Raw genomic sequence first — 22,991 nt, forward strand, 5'->3', positions numbered from 1 at the left:
AGATTCACAAAAGCCTTTTAAAAGAGAAAATTTAAAGACGAGATTTAAAAGAGTATTTTGGTGTGAAGGGGCAGACGGTTCCACAGTTTAGGAGTCCTAATGGAAAAAGCCGATCACCTTTACTAGGATTTCTCCCAGCAGAGCTGAAGTGGTCTGCAGCACTGCAGCAAAGCTTTGAGCAGGTCCTCTGAAAGGTCTTTACATGGTTGATGCAGCGGCCCACGCTAGAGATAAAAGGAGACGGTCCCTTTGAGGCCGAGGTTTTTAACCTTTACAAATGTGTCACTTTGAACCCAGGAACTGTGGACCTGTTTAAAAAGCACCAAAATCTGTTTACTCTTCTCTTTGTTTATTCACCCAGCTTATGTGTTTTAGTGTCTGCCTTTAGCGTCACCCTCCCTTTATGCTGTGTGGAGGTGCGAGCGTCTGTTTAGCTTGGTGTTTGCACGATGCTCTGCAGATCACAGCACAGAATTTGTGGGCCAAAATGTTAAGGAACCAAAATAATTTGCTGAGCAGATTTAAAATCAGCTACAGGCTTGCTTTCACTTTGACATGGTTCTGGCTGGTTTGGGTTTTTTTTCGTGTTTAATAATTTCATCAATCGTGACTGCAGATGAAAATGTCCATTTTAAGCTAGATCTGGCACGTTTACAGTATGGACCCAGGTGTTCATGTTTGGTATTGTGCATTTTTTTTAATAGTATAAAATGCCCTGAAAAAGTCAGAAAATATAATGTCTGACAAACAGAAGCAGTAAATTCTCAGTTCAGGAAATGTTTCTGGCGTTTTTACTTTGGAAATGAACTAGAACGATCAGAGTAACTGACAGTGATGTCTCTGACCTGCTTTCTTTGTTTAGGAGATAAAGGACACTGTGGACGGTCAGAGGATTCTTGAGAAGAAGGGAAGCGCAGCGGTAAGTTTACTGTTTATCTGACTGATGCTGCCAGAGACAAAGAGACGGATGGACTGTGTGAGTGACAGACGCAGACTGATGAACCGATACTGCAAGACGAGAATCTGAATAGCAATGAGAAAGGAAAAATATTTAGCAGAGTAATTTGAGAGCAGTGGTGCATGGAAAATAATAATTAGAAAATAAACCTGTGTGTGTGTGTGTGTGTGTGTGTGTGTGTGTGTGTGTGTGTGTGTGTGTGTGTGTGTGTGTGTGTGTGTGTGTGTGTGTGTGTGTGTAGCTGAAGGATTTGAAGCGGCAGCTGCAGCTGGAGAGGAAGCGAGCAGACAAACTGCAGGAGAGGCTCCAGGAGATTCTGACCAACAGCAAAACCAGGACAGGTACTGTACGCACCCCGAACTGTGATGCTGTCCTCACGTCTGCATGCCTCTACGTTTAGTTAAATGCTGGTATTATCTGTTCATTCTTCAGTCCCACTGACGCAACATCAGCTTCAGAGTCTGAAAACCTTTAATCTGTTTCCTCTCATTCGGTGAAATGGTCAATTTTCCCATCAGGATTTACAAAACCAGAAAGAAGCCCCACCTATTTGCTCTGGTAGTTGCTGTTAGCAGGGCAACCAATTAGAGGCTTAAACAGTGCGACGGGGAGGCTGTGGCTCAGGAAGTAGAACAGGTCATCTGTTAATCATAAGGTTGGTGGTTCTCTCCATGGCTGCTCTGATCTGCGTGCCAAAGATACTGTAGTTGCTGAGTTGCTCCTGATGCATTTGTTGGAGTGTGGAAGTTAAATAGAAAGGCCTTGGATATAGAAAAATGATATGTGAATGTGTGTGTGAATGGGTGAATGAGACATGTTGTATAAAGCTTTGTGCCTAGTATAAATGTGCTGTACAAGAGCCAGTCCACTTGCAACCACGCAAGGGAGAGAGTGCAAGCTCCACACAGAAAGACCGAAGGTGGCTGTGGATTTGAGTCCAGGAGCATCTCGCTGACAGGGAGGTGACCGTGCTAACCACTGTGCTCCTGTGCTGCCTTGTAGTACACTTTAAAAGGAAACTATGGAGCTTGATATGTGCGTACATTTTTTTTTGTTCATAGCACTGCTGTCTATCGTTACCGATTCTCTTTCATGTGCACATTATGCTCAGAATCGCCCTTTTTCACAGAACAGATGTTAAGTAAGCAGCCCGTAGTTTTAAAAGGTGAGTCTTCTGTGGAGTAACACATGTACATTACATGGAGAAAAAACTGCCCCCTTGGTGTAAATAAGGTTTTTGATGACGATTTGATAAATTCTAATAATAGCTTTTTAAAAATGAGTCTATGTAGGTTTGTCCTGATTTATGCCTGTAATTGTTAAAAACGTTCCAGTAAAAAAACTAAAAGTCATCACAGAGATGCCTCAGGACACAATGTACAAGATTATGCTGACGTCTGCTGCTGACGAAACATTCACAAACACAGGGTATATGAGAAGCATGAAACATGTTGACACCATACCTGAAGTCATGTCACAGTTATTAGGTGTCGTTTCAGTAACAGTGGTCCAAGCTTTTGCTCGATGATACACTTGTCACAATCATGCCTCCAACCAATGAGCCAAGAGCCTTGTGCTCATGCAGCACAAGTTCATCCATGATCATCAGCATCTGTGCTGGAGGCTGGAGCCCTGGATGGCAATCAGTCGGTGTCTAAAGCAGGCGACCCACTTATCCTGGAAGAGCTGGGCATTTTAAAACCAGTTTCATGTCCTGTAAAACACCTGGTGTGATGTGCTCTGGATGGGAAACTCTGTTCCTCTCTCGAGTAATCTGTAGACATTAGCACTGCATGTTTCTGCAGGTTATCGATTGCTGCACACTTAGAGCTCCATAAAGCTGAACCTGACGGGACTCTGAAACTTAGAGGTAGAGGACATAAATCCCCGAACAGGATGGTGCTCCCATTTAAATACTCCAGGAAGGAGAGACAGCAGTTTTGGGTGTGTGTGTGTGTGTGTGTGTGTGTGTGTGTGTGTGTGAGAGGCCAAGATGTGATTGTAACGTGACCAGTCCGATAATAAGCGGCATGCTAGCCCTGCGTCAGGAGGTTCTGGCTCAGTCCGGAACCTCCTGCTTAATATTTAATGGAGCGCTCTGGTTCCCAGAGCTGAGCTGGACACACTGGCGTCTGCTGGCAAAACACAAGCAAATACACACACAACCAAAACACTTCTTGCCCACACCTGCATCAAATGGAATTTTGAAAGTTTTAACTTTTTCCACTTAATATTATTTAAATGTTATTCTTTTATTGCATATTTTCTTATTCTCTGGTGCTTATTTAGCAGACTCTCTGTTGTCACACACAAACACACACACACTCTCAGTTGGAGCGGTGCAGGGTAGTTCTGAGCTTCATGTATAATCTATGAGCAGTGCTGAATGTTTAAAAGCCTCTTCTGCACAAACCTGAGAATCAGACATTTTAAAGTAGCTACTTATCCATCTCTCCCAGTACCTGCCTTATAGGGACGTCCCAGTGCCTTAAAGGGGCAGTTTGTCGTTTTAACAGGACAGCGTGCTGCTTTAAAAGTGACAGTCCACGGTCTTAATGGTAAAGTGGGATGTCTTATAGAGACAGTTCATTGCCTTGGACAATAAAGGGACAGCCTGAAGGGTCGGCCAGTTGCCTTAAAAGGACATCCTTAAAGGAGTGACTTTGTCCTTTAAAGGGACAGTTCTCTCACTGCTGTCTTACTTGGACAACTTGCTGCTTTAAAAACACAGTTTCACTGCCGTAAACAGACAGCTTACTACCTCAAAGCAACAATCACACTCTTACAGGAACAGCCCACATTTAAATGGGCAGCTTACTGCCTTAAAGGGCTGTTTGCATTCCTACAGAAACGGCTTGCTGCTTTAAAAGGATGTCCACATTTTTTTAAAAAGATTGTTTGACAGTCCAGCAGCTTAACAGAGCAGTTTGCTTTCTGAAAGCAATAACAGCCTTTATTGCCATAAATAGGTCTTATATGAACAGGAGGCTTTAAAATGATGTTCATATACTAAAAGGAATAGTCTTGGTCTTTAAATGGACTGTCCACATGCTTAACATGGTGGTCCAGTATCTTACAGAAACACTGTGGTGTTTTTAAAGACAGTTTTCTGCCATAAACGGCAACTTGCCACTTTCAAACAACAGTCTTAAAGGGGCAGTGTACGTTTTAATAGACAACTTACTGCCTTTAAGGGATGTTTGCAATTCTAAAGAGACGGCTTTCTGCTTTCAAAGAACGTATGCTCTCTTAAAAGGTATATTCACCAATCCACTGCTTAAAGGGATCATTTATTGCCATAAATAGACCTTATGTTACTGCTGTGCTTTGAACAGTGTCCTGCTTTAAGCACACTGAAGAAGAAAAGAATCAAGATGTTGCAATGCTCCAGTCCATGTCCAGACCTCAGCCGGATTATAATGCTCTGTCAGGACCTTAAGACAGTTGTGCGAACATGAACGCCCACAAACCTCAATGAACTGAAGCAAGGTTGAGTGGGCCAAAATTCTTCCCCAGTGATGTGAGAGACTGATGAAGTCATATAGATGCTGCTAAAAGTGTTTCTACGAGCTACTGAAACATGGAGTGTTCTTAATTTCTCACAGGACTGAACAGACTCAAAGTAAAAGGCTACGTATTAAAGGCAGTTGAAGTAAAAGTCTTTGTCAAACAGCTGGGGGATTTAGAGTTTGTCTGGGGTGGACTGCAGCTTTAAAGAGGTGAATATGTCCTGATGCTTAGAGTGAAATTGTTGTTCTTTCAGGTTTGGAGGAGCTAGTTCTGTCAGAGATCAACAGTCCCAGTCGAACTCAGCAGACCGGAGACTCGTCCTCCGTGTCCTCCTTCTCCTACAAAGACATGATGAAGGAGTCTCAGTCGACCAATCAGAATAAGGTGGGTGGAGCTCCTCGCCACCTTAAACACAGAGCTTGATGTCTGTGACACTTCAGGCTTTGGTGTGGACATTATCCCAGCCAGCACACTCAGCTCCAACTTACAGAGCAGGCAGTGTTTTTCAGTTTGCCTGATCATGGTGCGTTTGAATGGCTGCCATGCACTCATCTGTTCTCTCTGTTGACTGGTGTTTGGACCTCGTCTGGTTCAATATCTCACGTTATCATTTATTTATTTTTCATTGTACTGATGGTGGTTTATGGCTGAAATGTGATCAACATCATGAATCTCAAAATCCAAACACAAACATGAACATCTGAGAATATGTCCTGTCAGCCTGGAGTCAGCAGCTGCTTAAGCCAGAATGGCGTTCTGGCTGAACGCCTGAAAATGCTGAAAACGTTCCATCAGTACTTCATACATGACCAGCAACAGCAGCTGGATCGTCTTCAGGATGTGGAGATTCCGGCCGGCTCTGGATTCAGCCGTGAGCGAGATCACAGATCGACTGATTGAGGAAACAGTGAAAGGAAAATTTTCTGATGGGCCTTTTAATGCTCCAGCTGCAGTTTGCTGATGTTACTTTGTGACAGATTTACGCATCATTAAAGGCTTTACTGGATACGACTTCTCTGCTGTTCAGCTACTGGAGCACACATTGAGTGCTTACACAAAACCTCAGGCAAGTTGACGAAATCTCAATTTCAGATGAAGGTTTAATTGAAGTGCTACTTTGTGTCTGCAGCTACAAACTAATGCTGTTGGAAGGACACATTGTTTTCATAGCAACAGCTATAAAAGGTTAACATCTGAGGGTTTTTTTTTTAACCTTCTACAATAATAAACTGAGTAAAATGTGTGATTAAAATATGTTCACATTCAAGGCCATCTTCTTGTTCACCTCTGGACCATTTCCTGCAAAGACCCAGGTTCAACTCAAAGTTCAGTTAATGTGATGTAAAATTTCAGCCATGCTGGAAGCTGTGTGAATATGCCCAAGAGTAGGATTTTAAACAGGTTTTTATGGAGCTGCTCTCAGAACCTTCTGATAACTTTTGCCTTTTTGTTTGAATACTTCAGGCTTTAGGAAAGTGAAGCAGAAAATTAATTTGGCAGAATAATGGAGAATAGCTCTGACCGGCTGTGCGCTTTCATCACATTAAAATGTAAACAGTGGTATTTATTAAAGCTGTGTTAAAACTAAATGTAAGAAAAAGTCACAGTTTGAAACCTCGACAGATAAAAACTGTCATGTTAAAAGTGGATTAATTAGTGTTTTTAGTGTATTCAGTGAAAGCTAAACAAGCTTCTGCTCCTGACCTCTTAGCTCTGTGTCAGGTCAAATCACGACCTCTGACCTCCAGGTTGTATTGAAAGACAGATTTAACTGTAACATCCCGTCATCCTCTCTTTTGTTCTTTTATTACGTTTTACAACTGATTTATCTTTAAAGTTCCTGGTGCCATATTTATCTCTGTCAGTGGTGTGTGTGTGTGTGTGTGTGTGTGTGTGTGTGTGTGTGTGTGTGTGTGTGTTTCTATTGATAGAAACACTGTAAATAGAGCTGACAGACTCTCTGTATGTCGATGAGTGTTTCTGTCAAAACATGACACTGCAGAGTCCTCCATCACTTCAGTTTACTGTGGTGATGCGGTTGTTATTAGCAACAGCATCACATGAGAGAAAAGAGGGTTTGATGATGTCCTGCTGCTGCAACGTTTCCCATCAGACACCTCTGTGATGATTAAAGCCTCAGCGTGCTTCAAAGGTCCCGTTTTGGTCCACACTTTAAATTTTAATGAGAAACTACAAACTGAATGCTTTTGTGTGCATTCAGACATATAGATCTCAGTGGGCTGATGATGATGACTTTTTTCGCTTGTTTCCATCCGACTTTAAAGTTCGGCTCAGCAGAGTTTAACACGCGAGACTACAAAGTCTGCTTATTATCTTGAACCCAAACTGTGATAGCAGCTGCTGTACCGAAGTGTAAAAGCAGAACAGACTGTGGCAGCAGTTTGATCCTCTCGCACACAACTGAGGTAATGTTCATGTTAGCAAGCCTGTGAAAGGCAGCAAAAGCTTCTGGCACAACTTCACCTGCTTCCAAGATGCATAGAGAGGATGAAACGATTCACAATGCAGGAACTCCAGGAACACTTAAGAGAAGAGGAACAACTTTATTGATTGACCAACGTGTAAATCTGCTAATAAGCTCTCTTATCAAATAGCTCACATGCCTCCATAATGGAAGAGGAGAAGTTCTGTCTTAGAAACCTTTTCTCAGGTGGAAATACGACACTCTCACAGTTGCATTTGAGAGTCTCCTCATGTGGCACCATAAGTTTTTTTTTTTTTAAGACGTCTGTAGTTTGGCTTCACTGTCCTGCCATTAGCACCTGACTGTACCAGCAGGAAGCTGCACATCAGACACTGTAACCTCTGAGATACAGCGAATGATCAGCTTTTGAGTTTGATTAAACACAGAAAAAGCAGTTACAGCGACGAGTCTATTACCAAACATTATTGTGTCTGTTTTCCTGATGATTCTGGCCAGTGTGTTTAACCCAACTTAAAAGAGTGGTTATAAAAGTGTTGTTATTTCAGTCCTGGCGTTCCACACATGTGCAGTACATCAGACACAGCTTCAGTACTTTTTCTTTACAAATAAACTGTTAACGATAAGGCAGCCTCAACCTCATCCGATTCTTTAGGACTCTTCCCTGTGACGTGTCCAATAATGTGACGAATTCCCTCTTGGTTGCATAATGAGCTTCTGGGTTTGAATGAGCTCTGAAGTGCTATAAAGCAAGGCAGCAGAGCTTTCACATTAACTGAAGCCTCTGTGTGTGTCTGTCAGTCCGGAGGAGGCAGCCCTCAGTCTCAGCGCCCCGCCGAATTATCCGATGATGAGGTCGGAGAGCTGTTCCAGCGGCTCGCTGAGGTTCAGCAGGAGAAATGGATGCTGGAGGAGAAGGTGAGGAGTCTTTGGCTAAACCAGAAAGCAAACTATATGTCCTGTTCCTGAAGTCCTAAGCACATGACACAGGAGTGGAAAACTAACAGAGAAAGCAGAACATTCTCCACGTCCTGATTTAACGCCTCACTTGTGCCTTTTAGAGGCTTTAATGCTTCTCTTTGTTATTCGAGTCAACAGTAAAACGTCTGTCCTGTTTTTAGATGCAGGTTTGTATTTTTAGATGCATTATTAATGTCTGTTTAATATTTAGGTAGTTTGTATAGTAGCACTGTGAGGCCAGTGGATAATTCAGCAGAACTTTATTAATCACTTAAATATTAATAAGTTGTTTCAGGTTTAATGATGCTAAAGAAAGGACTTAGTTTGTTGTTACATAAACACATTGTGTTTTTTGTCTGTTTCAGGTGAAACATCTGGAGGTGAGCTGTTCATCGATGGCTGAAGACATCTGCAGAAAGAGCGCCATCATAGAGACGTACGTGATGGACAGCCGCAGAGGTGAGAAATCGTTTCATCTCCTCACAGAAACATCTGGAACTTAACTGTAGTTAGTTATGGAGCATCTGTGATTCAGTTTTTGTTTCAACCACAGACCAGGAACATTTCTTTTAGCAAAAAAGGCAAAGACATGTCAAAGTTGGCGTCATGAACGTGTGTGCAGGCAGGAGTGGTCAGAAAGTGGAGATGTGGTGTCGAGTCCCAATTCATGGGAAACAGCCATGAATGTCATGTCAGGACTGCTGTGGACATCCACTCTGTGACTCAGCATTATTAATAATAGTTAGCTCCTGACCTAGCTAGCTACAGTTCAGCTTTTTTCTTCTGTGGAGCCGTGCTCGATGCTCACAGGTGTGAGGTGTGGTGATTTTGGGTCTGTATATTGTCACTGAGAGCTGAGCGTTAACATGGTCATCTCATCTTTAACTGTGAGTCACGAAAAGCTACTTTAGTTGAGCCTAAGACTAAAAACATGGAGCTGGAAATGGATATGATATCTATCGATACTCTGTTTGCTGCTACAGTTTTGTAAACACCGGAGCTGGAAATGCTGTCCTCACAAACTTTATGACATCACCATTGCTAAACGACTCCGGGCTCTTTTTCTGCTTTATGATCTGTAAAGTAAGCACCAGGTAGGAGTGTGATGTAGTTCAAAGAAAAAAAGAAAAAGATTTTCTTTAAAATGCTGATTATCTTCATTTTTAGTGTTTTGGAACATTTAACAGACCGAGGTACAAAACGGTTATTTAATATGTCTTTGAAATAATCCTCGTCTCAGTGGTAAAACTGAGAGAAGAGTCGCTGGTGCAAAGTGCTAATCCAAACTCTGAGGTACTTAAAGTGCGTCAGTCAGCAGAAAGTTAGCCAGCTCAGCACGTCGTTTATCTGACAGTGACACTTAATTAGAACCACTTTAATCTGCCGCTTCACTTACCTGCGCTCAGGTTTACATGGACTCTTTGTGTTTGGAGAAAACAGGAACAAGCGGTGGAAAAAACAGGCGTGCTTAACACTTTCATGTGCCGCTCGTGCCGAGCCGTTTCCACTGCAACACGACGGAGAGAAGTTCGTGCTGGACGGATGTCAGGACGGAGAAACTCGTTGGTCTGAGTGATTTTCACTTTCCCACGTCTCTGTAAATACATTTGTACGTCTCTGATGTTTCACCGCTGCTATATTTATCCGCTCGTCCGTCTTCAAAAGGTGACGCTGCCGTGTGTGAAGTGTTTTTAATAACTTGTTCAGCTATCAGCAGACTTATTTTTCAATTAAGTATCGTCCTCCTCGTCTGGCTGAAGTTATGTTCAAGGTCATCATTCCTGGCCTCACATACACTTTGTTTGGTCACACCTGGACCATTTGCCAGATTTTGACTCACCTGAGGAGCACCAGTGTTCACCGCACAGGTGTAAGAGGTGCAGAGGTCCACTTCAAGCGACTGATTTCAGCTTGTGTTGTAATAAATGTGGCTCTTTAGAATGAATTAGAAAGTTGGTCGCTGCTGCAGAAGGATATGATAGATATTGTGTGCCTTATTTTTGTGGCTTTGATTTCTGTGGTAAAAAAATCAAATTAAAGCCGTAAAATAGAACAATCTGAACAATCGTGCAGTCTGAGTGTGAACTGCAGATGGACTGAAACGTGGCAGGTTTGGATTTTAAACAGAAGTAAACAAAAAGCAGCTTCTCATGTTAATCCTCTCGCTCCCCTCAGTGTAAAACTCTTTGAACGACTCTGTGGGAAATGTGCTGTATAAATAGTTACCTTTCCTCCATCCCTCCCCCCCTCGTCCCGCTGCCTCACGCTGTCCTTTCTCTCCTGCTGTTTTCAATTTCATGTTTGACTGCTTCAGCCCTCCTCTGTCTCTCCATTCCACTCCCATTAACGCAGTAATGATGGTAAATCTAATGGGCAGTAAAACTGAGAGCGGAGCTGCTTCTCTAAAGGCTGGACTGTCTGTGTGTGTGTGAATATTTCAAACTGCACTCGTTAGAAAAGCACTCGCACACAGTTATATGCTTTACATTCAGTGTTCATTTACATTTGTTTAAAACTTGTCTTGAAAAGCTGACTGAGCGCGCTGCAGTCCGTTTAACCAGCTGCAGAGTTTCCAGCATGATACGAGGAGCAGTTGAGTGGGCGGTGCCTTGCTTGAGGGCTTCTCGGCAGCTCCTGGCGAGATGATGACTCACTGATATTGTGATCGCCAGAATCTGGGTGAAACAGCTTTGGAGGGATGACAGAGTCACCCCAGTAAACCGTATAAACGATTTATTGTGATGATAGGAAACACATCGAATAGATGAGCTGCCGATGATTGATGACGGGGTTAGCTGACTCGGCTACCAAAAACGAAATGTTCAAAGCCACCTGTAACTACCCAGAGTGTCCTGCACCACAGACCTCGTAGATAATGTCCATGATCTGTGTTGCAAACTAGCAGCGTGGGAAGATTTTTGATGTAGAACATAAATGGCTGTGTGTCTGCTGTGCTCGAGTAAATACAGACGTAACTATTCAAGCGGTGTGTAACCAAGCAGGTGAGCCTGCTGGTACTATTAGCACTGCTAATGTTAGCCACGCTGTGTTTTCTTACCGTTAGAGTCAGTTTTTAATGTCTGTTTCCATGATTGGTGGCGAGCTTCACCTCTGTGTTTTTGTGTGCAACGTTTGGTTAGAAATAAAGGAAAACACCAAAACAAACAAACCTCCTGTTTCCACTCCTCACCCTCCTCTTCATCTCCTTGTTCTTATCTCCTTATTTCCCTGTTGTGACTGCTTCTGGTGTTTTCTTCGGGCCGTTTGACCAGCATGTTTCTTTTAAAACGAATCTCTGTTGAATCTCGCGTCTTTGCTTTTCTGCTCAGATGTGTCGGGGAGCACGGTCGGAGGTCACGGAGGCTCTCAGGGAGACCGGGGAGGTCTGGGTTCGGTCCTAAGAGAGCTGGTGAAACCAGGAGACGAGAATCTGAGGGAGATGAACAAGAAGCTGCAGCACATGTTGGAGGAGCAGCTCACCAAGAACATGCACCTGCAGAAGGTAACGGTCCACACCAACATGCTACATGGACAGTTTCCACGGGGTGAGGGTTTAGTTCTATAAAATATCCTTTAAATTACCGATTCAAACACACACAGGGTGGATGATTTTCATCTTCACCGACTTGACTGTTTAGACCAATAACAGCAGAAAGAACAGCCTGGAAGTTTCACAGGTGGCTAAACAATGTTTTTTCAGATTGGCTGAGACTGATTGAAGTGTTTCCACAGGTCTTATTATTAATTTTTAATCTGCTAATCCATCAGTTTGCTGCATTCATCTTTGTCCAGGAAATCTTCATTGATCTCATTACTGAGAATGATTAATTAATACAGCTGAAAGAAATCTGATAGAAACATCAATAAACACTTAATAAAAGACTGAAGATGAAACACGTAAACAATGTATGTACAGTTTCATTAAGGTAATGTACACACACGGAGACCATCAGCCTTGTGGGTTTCTTTATGTGGTCACTCCACCCTTTTCCAGCTAAGAACCATCAGCTCAGACTTGGAGTTGATGGTTCTCATCCAAACCACTTTGCCCCAGTGCGAGGTCATCGCCAAAACAGCGAATGTCCATGGTCTACCACTCGCTTTTATCTCACACAAACAATTACACACACGCAGTAACAGCAAGTGTAGCAATCTGTGCTGTGCATACGGGCGCTTTGATGAAAATCTAACAGCACGCCACGTCAACGCAACTGCTGTGATTGGCCTGTTCCGTAACATTGATTCCTCCTATGCTTTTTCCTCATATAGCATTTCACCGCAGGTTTGAATGAATCACTGAGAGAATATCAATCATTGTCTCAGCATAAGGAATAATCATCGCTCTTTCAAGTGTCAGATCTTCCTAGAGGGAGATCGTTGAAAGCATCAGGCGTGAGGTAAAGTCCAAAGATGTGGAAACACTTCAGGGACAAACACGTTTGACTTTGAAAAAGAAACAAAAAACACACTACAAGAAAAAATGGGGGGAAAAGTCCTGACATATTATTTTTTTCTATCGTGGCTGGAACACACACACACACACACACACACACACACACACACACACACACACACACACACACACACACGGCGAAGGTGAAGTTGTACAAAGATTCGCTCAGAAGTCTAAATCAGCCATAAATGGGGATGTTCATGGTTTTTGAATAAAAATAAAATAGCTTACAAAGCTTAACCTTACGCAAAAACAAGTTTGTCATAAAATATAAAAAAAATTTACGTTTTTACGGACATCTGTCCGATCTGTCTTGTGCATGTAGTGTACCACTACCACCACAAGGTGGCTGTAATCTATCTGCCAGCTGTTTGCCAGCTTACAGTTCCGACAAAAACGGAGGAAGCAGATGTTGTGTGTTGGATTAGAAACGAGAGCACAAACAGGAGAAAGACGCACAGCCAAGGACGACTTCAAAAAGTAATCGAAAAATTCGGCCAGGTAAAGCCCAACTCCCCATAAGTCTGCTGCATCTAAGATCAGTTTTTAGAGAGCGAGTTGGTTTAGGGCAGAGCTTCCCAAAGTGTGGGGCCCGCCCCCTAGGGGGGGGCGCAGAGCCATTGCAAGGGGGGCGTGGCATGAAAAGGGGAAAAAAAACAAAAACGCTTGGACACTGCTAGCGTAATGGACAGGTTTTTGACGGGGCTCCACACGAACGCAAAGCAGGAGATGAAGCATCGCTGAATATGTTTCCAAACCAGCTTCCTTCCAAGACAAAGACTAGAAAATATGGTGAAGCATCTTCCCTTTGGTTTCACCTGCACAAGTGCCAAAGTAGGTCTCCCTGCAGAATTGGTTTTCCCTTCATCGGGAGCAGCGCTGGGCTCTTCAAATCACGGACAAACAGGATCCCACATTCTTGGCTTTTAGTTCACAAACACTTGTTGTAATGACTAACTGCTCCGGACTAGGGATGGGTATCGTTTAGGTTTTATCCGATACCGGTGCCAAACCGGTACTTTTGAAACGGTGCCGGTGCTCAAACGGTGCTCAAACCGGTGCTTAAAGAATGGAGAACACAAAATTGGTCCAAAAACCTCTCATGTTCAGCTGTTTTTTGTAAAAAGATAACAATGTTAGCCTTTTCTGCAGCTATGGGGCATATATGGTATCACTCTTGGATGGAAGCAGTGCTTAAACAATGGAAAAAACACAAACTTTATCCAAAACCTCTCATGTTTAACTGTTTTCCACTTTTTCTTTGGTCATTTTAGCCTTTTTGGCCAGGGTGAAGGGAGTATCTGCCATCAAACAAGAAGACAGCCGCATGTAGCTATGATGATGTTTGCTAGTTCACCTTACATGCATTAATGTAATAACGTGGTTAGCCTACTCAACGTAAATTACACACGAACATTAAGCTACTCACGCAGAGAAGAACGGCTGCTGCTGCATCATCATCCTCATCATTTCTGCTACACTGGCAGGGTTAGGGGCCAGGACTCTCCTCTTCGGGCACCGGTACCCATCCCTACTCCTGACAGTTTAGAGATGTTTGCTCTTTATACAGTAAAGTTACAGCGGGATACAAATAACATCAGGCTGATCCTGCCGTAATTTGTTCCCCCGGTTCAAATCACAGACAAACAGGATCCCACAGCTGTTTGTTTTTGAACCCATTTTGCACAGAGAGGCATTTTTTGATTTGATAGTAATACTGAATAATATTACACAGGAAAAAAACAACTACACGCAAAATAATCACACCGTGACACCTCTGCCTTTGTAAATGGAGGGACAGTAACTGTGTGTGTATGTAAGCCTGTAAAACCTGCAGACAGTCAGATTAACAGTATTTTGTCTCTATCTGCTATTCATCTCATGTAAACAATAACGTGGCCACAGCATGACGTGAAAAAAGGGTCATACCTTTGACGCTGCGTGACGAACTCTGTATTCCTCGTCCACACATAAACGGAAAAAAGGAGTTTTAAAAAAATCTCCGTTTTCGGTGATTCGAAACGCCGTTTACGTGGACGAAACGGCTGCGTTTTCAAAAATACCCGTGTAGGTGCGGACGCAGCGTAAAAGAGTCAGTAGATTATTTTCGTACTACCTGCAGATTACTTGTATTTGCTTAATTGTTTAGTAAATGTTTGAGGTGTGAAATAAACCGCAATGGAGCAAAATATGGGCGTGTGTGGTTGGAGGACGTGTTTTGTTTTTTTCTTGGGGGGGGGGGGCATTTTTCTTGTAAAACAAAGAGGGGCCTAGCGAAAGAAAAGTTTGGGAACCACTGGTTTAGGGGGAGAAATTCAAAGAATTGACTTTAAATGTCCCATTTGTCAACATTTTATTTTGAAAAATCGTTTTCTGCTGACCAGTGCAGCCACATCCCATTCAAAATAAAATGGCTACATATCTGATCAATCAGCTGAGAGAAAATTCAGTTTTCAGAGCCTTCAAGCACAGATCAGTGGCTTTAATCATGGAACAACCTTTTTCCATGAAATGTGTCTTATTAAGTACTTGCGTACTGCAGCTGTTAGTAACAGATGTTGTAAATTACAAAATGATGTTTTACTTGAGGCACTTGCTTGAAATCATTTCAATTACTGAGTTTACAAATTTATAGCTTATAGGTTTGTAATAATTCACTTTTGTGATACAGACTATAGTCTGGGCTCTGCTGTTATTTTCTTTTAGCTGCAGATGAATTAAATGATAAAAGATTACATCGTATCTCCTGGTCTTCATGTTCAGAGTAAGATTTTATCCAAAAACGGGTGCTGCTGTTTCAGAGATGGGCTGTAAAGCTGTTGATATATAAACATTTTCTTTCTGTTTTCTGCAGGACCTGGAGCTGTTGTCCCAGGAATTAGTTCGTCTCAGTAAAGAGAGCAGTCCCGGTAGCAGTGCTGCTGGGTCAGGATGAGGCTATCACCTGGATTAATCCATGCAGTCACTTCCATCTCACCACTACCACTCACCTCAGCTGGAAGGTGTCAGCCAGACTCAGGCTAACACCTGGAACCAAGTTTTCTTCCTTACCCCATCTCTGCGCTAAGACCTGCTGTAGGCTCTGACTACTGCCTGAAGCTGTTATGTTTTCACCATTTCAGCCTGGGTTGTGACTAAATGCTGAAATAATGTCCATGTCATGCTTTTCAGCCTGGAGGAAGCAGTACTTTTTAAAGGTGTAGAAGAAGACACTGAATGGAAACACTGAGGATATTAAAAGCTGGCCTCAACTCATGTACGTCTATGTTGAATGTACTGTCATTAGAGCGCACTGCTCAGTTTGCTCTGAGTCCTGGCTACGACCTGCAGTGGTCACATTATAACAGACTCGTGCTTTCTGTTGTCTGTAAATCTTTGCTTTCACTGGTTTCTACTTTATGTCTTAACACTCTGTCTGTCTGTCAGGGCCTGGCTATATCCTGAAGGACGCTTATCCTAAATGACTGACATTGGTTCCTGTATGCAGTAACTCTGTTGTGATCTGATTATGTCCCATCTGCTAACGAATCGCACATTACTGAGTATGTGGGCTATGTCTATGCTGTCAGCTGACCTTTTTGATCTTCTTAGGGAACCAAATGTAAGATTTTTATGAGGTCATCATGACACCTGAGTACCCCCCCCCCCCAAATTAAAAGATGCAGTATTTGCATATTTTATTCTGAAAGTTCAGTTCGCCACTGCCTTGTCTTTCCTGCCTGCATGGTGGTCAGGTCTCTGTTGTGGTGTCCTCTATGTCGTTCAAACTCTCGTCCAGATGTGTTCACTTCTGACTTTTATATCAGTGGCTACGACCATCTAACCACCAACAGACCTCCAGAGCAGACCGTAGACTCTGAGGTGAATGACGTCAAAGACACCACAGAAACTAGGCCAGGAAAGTAGTACGAGGCTAGCTGTTTGTCAGCAACTGAGCTTTCAAAATAAAATACTTACTTTGGACTTTTTAAGCAGTTTCAACCAGAGAATGAGCGATAATCCACCAGCTGTTGCAGCTTTAATCACCTTTTCTTTGGTGAAACTCAAGTTTTACACGTTATAGTGAAACTGTGATGACACTAAAAAAAAAAAACACTTCTTATTAAGTGTTTTTCTAAAAGAACTTCATTCCATAGGAAAGCTTGTTTGCTTTAACAGATTTAACATAACCACCAGAAAAAATAAATGCCTGTACCTTAAAGACTACCTACAAATGTTCACGTTAAACTTCCTGTTAATCTGTCAGCTGGTGTCACACGTTAACTGATTGTGTCCTTAGATTAATTAAGAGTTGCTTTATCTGTCTGTGTTGGGCTGTGGCTACGTCCAGGAGTTCACAGTGTGAAATGTCTTAGGCGTCACAGGTTCTCTGTGCAGCTATTTTGCGTCCCGGCCTTTATTTATTGCTTTTTATACACTTTAGGATGCAAAATGGTCTCCCGTGTGTTTCAGCGCCTGCCACCAGAACAGTCATTAAAATTCATCAGGGATGGCAAAGGGATCCAGGCTTAGACTATTAGCTGGATTTTCAGACACAGTTTCTTTTGTCGAACCTAGTGTGACCGTGTTTCTGTGTTTCGATGGCTTTTATTCAAAATAACATCTCTGAGAAATAAAAACTGAAATGCTAAAATATTAAAACAGCAGATTTGGTGATTATGTTTCCCTTTGTTTTAGTCGGGTTACTCTGGATAAAACCTGGTTTAAAAACATCATTGATGACAAACAGCAATCAGTAATAGCTGGACAAGGAAAAATCTGCACAGCTTTAATTAGCGTGACGCAGCCTGGGATCCACAATGGTTCAACAAAAGCTAAATGACTGCCTTGGTGTGGTCTGTGTCTATATCCTGGATGAAAAGAGCTCTAACATTTCTTGCACTATTATCAGTTTGTGAATACTTCCCTCTTTACCGGAGTCACCAAATGGCACACAACAAAGACAGTTTTCAGGGTTTTTTTTGCTTTTCTGCAGGGTGGGTCTATTTCCTGCTCTATAATGTTCACTGACTTTGACCGTATCGTTGCATTTATTTCTGTTTCGTGAAATCTGACAGGAAGTGACAGACACTTCCCTTTTGCTTTGCCTTTGTTTCTTCTGGACTCTGGCCCTGGGCCCTGACTATGCCCTGGATTATACTCTGCCCCAGGCTAGCTCCATCTAACTGGGCTGTGATTATATCCTGGACATTATGCTTGTAACAGATTTTGTGTTTTATGTTATAACTGCCTGTATATCACTGCTTTTTTTTGTTTTTTTTGGGTACACTGCAGCACATATCCAGCACCGTCTGATGTTAGGAGTTTAAAATGTCAACATGTGGGAGGAAAACTCGAGCTGTTTCTGGTGCAGCTTTAAGGATTTTCAAATCTTAAGCTCAAGGGTGTTTAAACCAAACGTTAAGCAACTGAAAATTCCCCCAAAATGATCACTTAGCAGTTGAGCTGCACCACAATCAGATCTTTTTTTTTTTTTTCCACTTTTGCTTCAAAGATGGCACTAACCTGATCCACTGGGATTGGTCTATGTGCTGGACAGGGACTCGGCTGGAGCTTTTTGTTTGCAATGTTTAAATCTGTACATAAACGCTGCGATATGACTTCTAACTGTATGAAAAATCAACTGATCTATTTATGAAGCTGATAATGATCATGACGCTAATTACTGTAACTATGACGAAATGTGATTTAAAAAAAAAAATACTGTCTGAACATGATGATCACGTGTTCGGGTTTTTTTCGGCTCAATTTTTCCAACATTTTACTGCCTTTAAATCAAAGCTTGATTTTGGGGATCTGAACGCAGAATTCTCCTTCATGCCGTCAAATATGCAGGACGAATGGTGGTGCTGATTAGGCCTGGACATTTTATCAGATTTTAGTTTCAGTTACGACTTTGCCTGCCAATGAATATGAAAGCGGATCTTATCAGGCGCGCCCCATTTCTAACAGGGCTCAGTGGTGGCATTTGATAAAGCAGCTCAAAAAGAAACCAAAGGCTTATTTCTCTTTAGTTTCAGCTCTTTGTGTCAGTCCAGACTAAACCTTTCTAATATTATTAAATTCATCCAGTGTTGAGAAGTCCTACCAGACTGAAGTTTAAAGACTGTACAACAGCACAAAAACTCTCTGTGGGGTCATCGAGGGGTCACCAGCTGTTACCACCTAAAAGTGAGATGTTGCAAACAGTAAACATTGTAAAATATTGTAGGTTAATCTGTGGAGGATGATCTGGTTGCCTGCAGCCGTCTGTTTCTCAGTTGTTTTTGCCCGTCTGCGAGACAAAGGTTGGTTGTTGGCTGCAGCTCGCTGTGCTGGATTGGTATCTGTCTCACAGACATCGGGCGGCTCAGGTGGTCGACCAGGTCGTTTACCAAACTTCAATCAGAAGGGAGTGGACGGATCCCGTCCTCCTGTGCATGTGTCAAAGTATCCTTGTGCAAGATGCTGAATCTCAATTTGCCCCTGATATACATCGGAGTGTGTGTGTGTGTGTGTGTGTGTGTGTGTGTGTGTGTGTGTGTGTGTGTGTGTGTGTGTGTGTGTGTGTGTGTGTGTGACGAAAGACTGGTTCGTTTACCATGATCATCACTCCCAGTACAACCCTGTCTCCCCTGTTACCCCAGACTTTATATTTTATCTGTTTGCCTTTTGAAATAATTTTTAAATTCAATGAAATCCATATATTTTTAAAGTTTAAAGTGCCCGACGCTTGTTATGAATAATATGAATCATCATGTTGAATAAAATCCTAATTTTGGAGTCTCCCATAATTTAGCAGCAGTGTCTGACCAGTTTGGGAGGCCCTGAAATTAAGATAAATGGACAGAAAAATAAGAAACAGAGGAGTGAAGAGGAGAAAGGGAGCAGTCGGGCTTTGAAGGAGGCTGTAGGAAATCACACACAGGTGTTTTTCAGAGTTTTAGTTCTTAAACATTTCTGCTACTTTAATCAGTGGCACGGCATGAAGTTGAAGTGTTAGTTTTTTTTCTTTAGCTGGACAGTCCTGATCAAAATAACTGAAGAATTATTATTTTGAAATGATTTAGGGCTCTGTCTAAGTCCTGGATTAGGAAGGAGTCTGAGTTCTGGCACCACATGTTTGAGGATCAGCTCCTAAAAATCTTCTAAAAGTTGAATGAAGTTCGGTTTCTTCTGAAGTTTCACTCTTCAGACAAACGTACAGGAGGGCAGACTCCGCCCTCTCTGCCATCCCACAATCCTCGCTGTTTCCTTTTTTTCAGAATCCAACTCTTTGTGTTCGCAGTAAAGTTTGGAGATGGAGGTCGAGCTTCGCGGCTCTCTGCAGGGAGATGCCGCCTGGCTCAGCACTAATTAGCTCTCGGGCGCTTCCTGTCCCACAGAGAGAGGCGGATTAAAGAGGTGACCGCTCACCGCAGACGGGGTCCACCTTAACGAGATAGCGCCTGATTGGCCAGGCTGTGGGTTAATTGAAGGGGAGAAAGTGATGAGTTTTAATTAAAAGGAAACCTCAGAGGGAGGCCGACAGCCCGAGAGCTGTATTTCTCTGATTCGTCACCAGCTTTACTCTCAAACTTTTTAACTATTCGTTTTTTGATGACACTGATCTGAACCTGCAGTTTTTCAATAAGAAACACTTGTTTTCTACTAACTTTGTGACTTTAATCTTCAAATTTTCATGAATTTCTAACTTTATAGAGGCAGCACGGTGACGCTGTGGTTTTGTTGCCTCACAGCAAGAAGGTTCTGAGTTTTCACGGGTTCTCTCCGATACTCTGGCTTCCTTCTTTTCTCACATATTAATCATATTCTGATTTTGTTCAGTTGTCAAATTTAGGCCTATATTTGGATCCAACAGTGTTATTGATGCTTTGCTCCCTAATCTTGTGAATCACTGCCTCATTATTAGTAACGTTTCCTAAACTCTTCCTCGCAGTAATTATCACTGTAACTAAATGTTTTTCAAAAGAAGGACAAACTGCAAAAAAGGCAGGAGACACTGGGAAATGAAAGAAGAGAGGATGGAATAAAAAATAGAAATGACAGGAGGAGATGAGTGGAGGAGAGAAAAAGGATGAAAGGACCTGAGGCCTAGAGGGCAGGAAGTGAAAGAAGAGATGAGATGAAGATGACAGTGATGAGGGGAGGAGATAAGATGAGGAGGTGAAACAGTAGCAGAGAGATGAGGAGAGGAAGGTTATCTTCTGGTGATCGTTTGCATTAAAATCTCAAATTCACTCATTTCTGTTCATAAAGATGCTCAAAGAACCTTAAAAGGGTCCTATAAACTGTCTGTTTTGTTGCTATGGGTTACATGAACTTTACACTCTCCGTCTCCATTGTAGAGATTTGAGGACTTGAGTATGTGGGTAAAAAGTGCAAACTCACTCTTCTTATTTTCTTTCTTTGAGGTTCACTTTAGAAATACACGTCAACGTTACGGTCTCAATCTCATCAGATGCGTCACAGCACCAAGCGCCAACGGTGCCCAGCTACTCACTGAAAAAATAATATAGTGCTGGGTTTATTTTTTATTGAAGGGCTGCACAGAGCGGATGACAAGGGCATGAAGTCCGACAGAGGAACAGAATAAAGAATGTGCTCAGATTTCAAAATAAAAGACCCCATGCAGAGTAAAAGTGCGAGTGGGAGTCATGCAGACCGCTTCACAGACATGAACCAGGTGCACTGCCAGAGTTAATCTACCGTTTAACCTCGACATGCTCATGCGTTACACAAAAGTTGGATGTAGCCACTGTGACATCATAAAGTTTGAAGCCTCAATTTGAGTGTTTGGAGTTGGAGACAGAAGAGACCATATTTAAGAGTGTAATATGGAGGGTTTCATCTTGGTTAGCAAGGTGGAAGTCTCACAGACTCAGATACAGATACCTGCTGATTAGTGGTAATATTTTAGTACTAAAACACTAGAACTTCATTCACCAAGTGTGGAAGAGACATTTGTCGAACTGACCACACACAAAGCTGAATAGCAGAGGTGAGACCTAATGGAAAGTGGCCACGCCTCTAATAATGCACTTAATTATTACTCACACAGACGTCTTACTTAGATGCTTACTTAATTCAAACCATTTTCCCCAACGGGTCAACAGGAGATGGATTTACTTTAATTCTGGATTTGGTGGAGATTTCACAACAAACCGGCCTCCTTACTCAAGCTTCCCGTTTATCCAGGCTGCTTGTCTTTACTCCCAGCTGTGACACAAAGACCTTTTTCTTTCCAGACACACGGGTGAGTTATGACTGCACTTTTATTATGAAAAGTAATATTAATTATGAAGACCAAAAGCTATTCTTGTAGCAGACTGCAAACCTTTTAATTCTGCTCTAAAGTTGAACATTTCAACTAGTGATGCCAGCCTCAAGTGGCCATTTGGGGAACTTCAGTTTTTCGAGCACTGCCTTTATTTTTTCAGATCACTGCTGTTTCCTGAGTAAAACGTCGTCCATTTCCAAAGTCAGACTTTCATTCATAACAATGCCACAGAACAAAGATTTGCAGACTGTGGGATCAACTTATTAGTGGATGTTTGATAAGTAGTCAGACTGAAGACTTGATGAGATGGAAGCGGACAGGCTGAAGCTCCTCAGGTGAAAAGACAAGCTGTCGTGTTTCCTTTTGGTTTGAGGGTGTCGGGGAACGTCCTCACAAATCCAGATGCAGAGACGTGTGTGAGGTCGGGGTGATTATGTAACTGGACTCTCTTTTTGCCCCGGGAAACCAGGGGCTTGCCGTGGAGATCCCCTCATATCTGAATGAGGGTGCGACAGTTACACGGAGAGGGAGGAGGAAGTTGGTTTACAGAGTTTAAAAAATTCACGAGTTTTCTCCTGCAGCAGACTGCTAAATATAGACTGTGTGTGTGTGTGTGTGTGTGTGTGTGTGTACGTGCGCGATACAGAATCCGTCTCCACAACAGAGAGGTCTTAAATGCATCACAGGATGTTGGTAAATGATGCACCATAAATAGTCAGTGGACATCATGAGGATGAACAGTAAACGCATCACCACAGCACACAGCCAAGAGACCAACAAGTCTGTGAACACATCACCATATGATCATGAGAGGAAACACAGACACAACCAACAGACTGCAAACATGACGTAAGAAGGAACTGCGTGCTGATGAATGCATCAGCAGAAAATCGGCATCACGAGGGAGAGCAATAAAGTCAAATATGAGAGAAAGGAAAAGAAAATGAAACTAAGGTCATCATCAGAGATAAGGAGGAAAGAAGTAAATGCATCAGCTGCACACACACGCAGTAGTCCTCCACAGTAGACGCTAGCTGCATCACAGTGGAGGACATTGAAGGCATCATTGGCAAATTCAAACAAATAAACCATGAATGAACTGAACCATAATCTGCTAATCTGCTGATTTCAGATTCAGTCATCTTCTCAGAGATGTTCAGCTTCCAGCTGCATCTTTACACCTGTGTGTTCTGTGATTCACCTCAGAGGTGTGCAGAGTTACTGAAAAAGTGGACAGTGGGAGAGTCCATAGTTGTGAAGTCTGAAGGCACTGTGGTCTTCCACTACACCACCCTGACGGGAAAACTCAGACGCGGAGCAACACAAATACACCGATCAGGCGTAAATAAAGACCACCGACAGTGAATGACGCGTATTATTTCTTCATCATGGCACCTGTTAGTGGGCG

General features: G+C 42.6%; 1 protein-coding gene across 4 annotated transcripts in view; it reads left to right on the top strand.

Moving 5' to 3' along the window:
• gripap1 (GRIP1 associated protein 1) overlaps positions 1-18,041 on the top strand; it is a 45,361-nt gene extending 27,320 nt beyond the window's left edge. For 3 of the 4 annotated variants that reach the window (XM_085442806.1, XM_085442805.1, XM_085442807.1), the window contains 7 exons: positions 863-919; positions 1,200-1,299; positions 4,722-4,852; positions 7,713-7,829; positions 8,237-8,330; positions 11,201-11,373; positions 15,179-18,041. In XM_085442806.1, coding sequence (XP_085298932.1) covers positions 863-919; positions 1,200-1,299; positions 4,722-4,852; positions 7,713-7,829; positions 8,237-8,330; positions 11,201-11,373; positions 15,179-15,259 — 753 coding nt within the window. In that variant the 3' untranslated portion in view covers positions 15,260-18,041. The remainder of the gene's footprint in view (positions 1-862; positions 920-1,199; positions 1,300-4,721; positions 4,853-7,712; positions 7,830-8,236; positions 8,331-11,200; positions 11,374-15,178) is intronic. The other variant, XR_014917044.1, reaches the window with a different exon arrangement.
• The last annotated feature ends 4,950 nt before the right edge of the window (positions 18,042-22,991 follow it).

Source organism: Copadichromis virginalis, linkage group LG20 (assembly GCF_057382275.1).
Source record: "Copadichromis virginalis isolate Kocher_CV1m ecotype Utaka linkage group LG20, C_Virginalis_male_GT1.1, whole genome shotgun sequence".
NCBI classification, from domain to species: domain Eukaryota; kingdom Metazoa; phylum Chordata; class Actinopteri; order Cichliformes; family Cichlidae; genus Copadichromis; species Copadichromis virginalis.